General features: G+C 46.0%; 1 protein-coding gene across 1 annotated transcript; it reads right to left on the bottom strand.

Moving 5' to 3' along the window:
• Nucleotides 1-619: 619 nt before the first annotated feature.
• On the bottom strand, nt 620-5,347 carry SARC_07517 (hypothetical protein). The gene is made up of 6 exons (XM_014298544.1): nt 5,106-5,347; nt 4,540-4,676; nt 3,461-4,225; nt 2,724-2,846; nt 1,553-1,802; nt 620-945 (listed from the first exon to the last, which is right to left on the bottom strand). Exons 1-6 carry the CDS (start codon nt 5,296-5,298, stop codon nt 710-712), a joined length of 1,704 nt encoding a protein of 567 aa, XP_014154019.1. The 5' UTR covers nt 5,299-5,347; the 3' UTR covers nt 620-709.
• Between the last annotated feature and the right edge of the window lie 571 nt (nt 5,348-5,918).

Below are 5,918 nucleotides of genomic sequence, written 5' to 3'. Positions count from 1 at the left end.
AAGATAACCTTTTCTCACTTTATCTCTCTCTCTCTCTCTCTTTCTCACTCTCTCTTACACTTCCTCTTCCACAAGCAGTACGCACAGTGTATTCCAAGATAACGTTCTCTCTCGCTCTCTCTCACTCTCTTCCTCTTCCACAAACTGTACGCCCAGTGTTATCCAAGATAACATTCTCTCACTTTCTCTCCCTCTCTCTCACTCTCTTTCTCTTCCACAAGCAGTACGCCCAGTGTTATCCAAGATAACGTTATCTCTCTCTCGCTCTCTCTCTCTTCCTCTTCCGCAAGCAGAACGCCCAGTGTAATCCAAGATAACGTAAGCGCAGAGCACACTGAAGCGGATGGGACACACCCGAAATACATGGATTGGGAAATTTTCCTCTAGGAACAAAGGAAGAGATGAACTCGTATTCAACTGCGGGCCATCACGTACCTATCTATTTCAAGCGTTCAATTTTCACGTACCTAACTATTTTAAGCATTCAATTTTCACGTACCTAACTATTTTGAGCGTTCAATTTTCACGTACCTATATATTTTAAGCGTTCAATTTTCACGTACCTATCTAATTTAAGCGTTTAATTATGATTTTGATTTGACAACGTACCCCATCTATTGTTAAAACGTTTAATTTTATTTTAATCTGATCACGTGCCTATCTATTTTAAGCGTTTAATATTAATCTGCTAATGTGACTTGTACTTCCATCAACCCGTGCCCAGCATCTGGGTTTCGCCCGAGTCGTCGTCCTGGCCATGCGCCGTCTGGTTGTCTTGTGCGTGCTGCTTAGCATCATTATCTGCTGACGCCTCTAACGTACTACTCTGAGCCGTTTCCGGTAATAATTCGGTGTCTGAGTTCTCTGTGGCGGGTGTTTGGTTCGCTTGTGCCTTCTTCTGCAGATTGGCTATTATGTCTTCGAGCTCACTTATCCTGTCCGTAGCTGTGTGTGTGTGTGTGTGTGGGTGGAGGGGGGGGGGGGTGGTATTGTGAGATAGGGTCATCAGTACGGCCCGATGCCAGCGATAGCAATCGAGTACCAATACTATTGCAACCATAAACGATACAGTATTGCCGAAATATCATTGGCATGAGAGTGCGTATGATACTTTCCAGTTCAATCGCGCTACTCAGTGCCAAACGGTTAGTGCTAAGCAAGAAAGATGCTCGCTCGCACACGCACACATACACACTCTCTCTACCTCTATTTATATATATATCTGCCTCTATGCGCCTGCTTCACAAACGCATACACATGAGCAAACTCAGACTTTCACAAAATTTAGTATATCACCGATACAAACCACATAGAAAGGTCAAACACATGCCGAATCGGAAATTTAAGCGCACAAACAAACAAACAAACACATACACACACACTCTCTCTCTTTCACACACACACACACACACACACACACTCGCACACAAACACACATACATATACTCACACTCACACACACATACATACATGCACTCACACACACTCACACACACACTCACTCACACACTCACTCACACACACACACACACACACACACGCATCTACGCACCTTTCTTCAGCACCACCACCTTGCTGACCACCTGCGATGACACATCTCTGAGTGCCGGCACCTTCACCCTTAACTCGTGGAAAGCCGCTCGCAAGTCATCGCGTCGTCTGCGCTCTGATACTTTGTTGGTGTCGCGGCGTTCCTTGACACTTTCAATCAGATCGGCCGAGTGCCCCAGCGCTGCTCCGTTGCCGTCGACGAGCATGTCGTAGTTGGATTTGGTGGCCACAGCCGGTGCGGCGGAGCTTGCCTGTTAGGAAAATAGCGTGGGTTTTTAGTTTGTGTGTGTGTGTTAATGTGTGTGGTAATGTGTGTGGTTATGTGTGTGAGTGTATGGGTTTGTGAATATGCTTATGGGTACATGCGTGAACATAGCCATATATGTGTTTGTGCATGCATGCGCGTAGTAAGTATGCTGGAACAAGAAATCATTATAACATTCGGTGGCGGCGGCGATTGTGGACTGTACTGAACCTTGGTAGTTGGTACATACACATAAACCAAATAGAGGCCATGGTATATACACATAAACCATGGGTAGGTACCTTGGTAGTTGGTACATACACATAAACCAAATAGAGGCCATGGTACTTACACATAAACCATGGGTAGGTACCTTGGTAGTTGGTACATACACATGCATCGAATATAGGCCATGGGTAGGTGTAGTTGGTACATATACATATATCAAATATAGGTCTTGATATATACACATACACCATGGGTAGGATGCAGCGTGGACACCAAAGAAATGAACCGAAAGTTTGTGTATATGTATTTGTGGATAGAGGGTTCGGCAGTGTGCTAACAGACATACATTATACATTCGACTTTGACATAATTCCGCGTAGCATATGCACAGGAACAGAACATATACACAGCCTAACCCCTGAATGTACGCTACAGTGATCACACTATGATATTTCGTTACGAAACTATGATACTTAGTGATCAAACTAGTGAACAAACTATGATACTCAGTTACCAAACTACTGTATTAAATGATCTAACATGATACTTAAATACAAAACTATGATACTAGTGACTTGGCATACTAGTGACTTGGCGAACTCATGAGAATCTCATAATCTGCACTCATGGAAGTTCCATCGTTTAGCCCTGAACAGCCTTCGTTCAAAAAAACAATCGGTAAAGTTCGGGGCCTACTTACCAAGTCCAAAGGGGGTAGCATGGGGCTGATGAGCGTGGACGTCAGGAAGGGCGTTTGCATGTCGAACATTGAGTTGCTAAGCAACCGTTGGTAGGGGGTGCTCGGTTGTGAGGTGGTGGTTTTCTATTGGTAGATGGAGATGATTGGGAAGGACAGATTGAGTGCGCTGACCAGAATGTGTCCGACTGTTGTTGTATGCAAGCCTTTAAATATGGCCAGCATTCTCGAACTGCCCCATGCCTTCTCATTCTGGCTACAACAGACATACATGCACGCTAACACGCAGCTGTAACACTCATGTGAGTGAGTGGTTGTGCACTCTAGTAGAAACCACAAGCAATCGCCAGTGTTGACACGACGCTACAGATCTGAAATCCATTTGAGTGCCAGATGTTGCACACCCGAACCGATTAAGTTCATCTTGAGACTAACGAGAAACTTGACTGTAACACACACCTACCTGCACTTTATATACGTACAGTCGCGGGTAGTAAACTTTGCATTTCAATTACATCACACTCCTACCCATTGATTCGATATATAACCTCCGATCGTAAATTCTGCAAGACCTGTGCATGTCGCTAATAAAACACACCCGGCACGTGCGTGTGCGACATCCACAACTAAACAACCCTATCACGACACAGCCCACATCGGCTCGCAATACAACATAAACTCCCAGGGTATATCGAGCATCAATGTCCAACATGTCGCAAACTAATGTACGACACACATACGTGTATTTTGCGCGGTGCAGGCTTGATGGCCGGGGAGTCTCCCGGGCCCAGTGTGGGGGTGCCGGTGGCTGTGGCGTTACTGCCCGTCGTTTTCTTGCCACTCGAGGGATAGGGCTTCAACGCAATATTGTTAGCGCTTGCTGTCTTGAACAGCCGTGGCTGTACGGTCTTGTTGCCTCGTTTGGCTGGCTGCGTCTTCTCCTGTAGCTGCGTGTTCACCTGCGCCTGTGCTTGTCCCTGTGGCTGGCTTTGGGGTTGTTCCTGTGGTGTGGGGGGGTGTGCCTGCTTCGCCTGTGTCGCTTGCTGTGTGGTTGCCTGTGGTTGTGGCTGTGGCTGTTGGAACTGGCCTATTTGGCTGGGTTGATTGGGCTGGGGCTGTAGCGGCTGTTGTTTGGGCTTGAGCTGCTGCTGTTGCCGTTGGTGCATTGTTTGTTGTGGAGGCTGTGAGTGGCCTTGTGCTTGTGTGAGAGCGTTTAATGGCAGCAGCTGCTGGTGTTGATTTTGCTGAGCGTAATGCTGTTGTTGTTGTTGCTGTTGTTGGAAATTTTGTGTGTGGAGTGCTGAAGCGCCATCTGCACCCGTCGACTGCTGCGGATGAGTGAACGGTAATAGCAGTGACGGGAACTGTGGCGATACGTAGTTGCTCATGCTGTTGTTGAACAGGTAGTTGTCTTGGATGGGGGTGCTCTGCATGCTGCTCACCCCATTCATATGGTTCATGGACTGGCCTTCCATAAAGCCAAACAGTGAGGTAGGACCCGGAGACTGTGCGGGGATGAACAGATGACAGAGGGCCAGACGAGATGAGTTAATGGCCTGGCCAATGATGGCTGAGGGTATTGGGTCACGTGATTGTATTTAGAGTACAATACGTGAGCTGTACCAGAGTTAGAGGCGAGAGGAGGGGTGTGGATGGACAGACCCCGGGGTGTATATACAAGTTTACCTACACTAAAAACCCGTATCATCCGAAGCACACACGTTTGCAACTGTATTCAACCCACATACACGGACGCATGCACACACATCCATCTGGCAAATGCACACACATATTATACGCATCTCCGACGACGCCATACCACATTCAACCGATCCCTTGAGGTGGCAGGGGAGGTGCCTCCGCTGTGCCGATGACTCATGTTGTTGTGTGTGTTGTTGTGGGTTGCCTGTCCATTGTACACATTCAGATTCGAGTCGGAGCCGTCGAAAAGTGAATCTGATGTGATAAAACAACAACAACGCTAGAATGAGACCCTGAACAGAATATTAGGCATTCGCAAAGCGATCACCACGAGGCTGTAAGTCAAAGTCTTGAGGAGATGAGCGATGAATATCAAGTGCCGCCGTTATCTACCAAGACGTTGCACAAGTGCGTTGGGTTGTTGGATAGGTGGGTTATTGGGTTGTTGGGTTTCTTCCTCTACCCCCTCGACTATGAAGTGCCGGTTGCACTGCGTAGCTGCATGTGAAAATCGATTGTTACGCACAGAGTGACCGCAGCGCCACAACAGATGCCCTAAACGAAGTTTACTGAAATTCAGCATCATGGCAGATAGTTGATACCAATACCTCCCATAGTATGCGCATCACCCCACAACAACAACATCCCTCCAAACCCAATCCATGAGGCCAACTACGAACATACTCTGTGGGAACAGGGTTGATCCGAAGCCCTGGGTGTCCACATTGAACACAGTCTCCCGCTGACTGAATGCATCGAGGTTGTTACCACCCATAGATACGTTAGAAACATTGGACTCCATGGGAGCTAGGTCGGACGTGTTGTTATGTGAGTTTGTGTGACTCAGCTGGTTGTGTATTGCTAACAGCTCTTCCATAGAATCATACCCTCGCTGAGGTGGGGCTGAGTGCGGCTGGTCCGTGCTCTGCGAATTGATACATACGGTGAATGAGTGAGTTGAGGAAATCCTGGTGTGGGATAGTGTAGGTAAGATATATATATATATATATATATGAGTCATGTCCACATTGGGAACTTCGTCAAATGATGTGAATGGGTGAAGCGCATTGGGTAAGCGCATTTATAGACAACCCTGTCGGTTAGTACCATTGAGCAAAGAAAAGTAACCCTGGGAGTTTGATACAATTTGCGCATTCACATAAAATTAGCAGAACCACTAGAAACGATGACAACACACCTGCAAACACTTAAACTAAGATATGTGACCGTACGCTTGTTGAAATAAGTATGTTCTACAACACATGTATGAATGTGTACACTATATACCAGTATTGATCTCAAAAATACATACATGAAAAAAGCCAAGGACAAAATTGGATACCAGAAAATCCAATTGGAAAATATGTTTACGAAAGGATAGTTAGAAAGTTGCGTATGAAAATACACATATAGAACATAGCATATATATATATATATATGTATATATATATATATATATATATATATGCGTGTGTGTGTGTATGTATATATGTATAT

This window comes from Sphaeroforma arctica (assembly GCF_001186125.1).
Source record: "Sphaeroforma arctica JP610 unplaced genomic scaffold supercont1.602, whole genome shotgun sequence".
Taxonomy (NCBI): domain Eukaryota; class Ichthyosporea; order Ichthyophonida; genus Sphaeroforma; species Sphaeroforma arctica.
The sequence above is the reverse complement of the archived record's forward strand: the minus strand, read 5'-3'. Positions and strand labels throughout refer to the sequence as shown.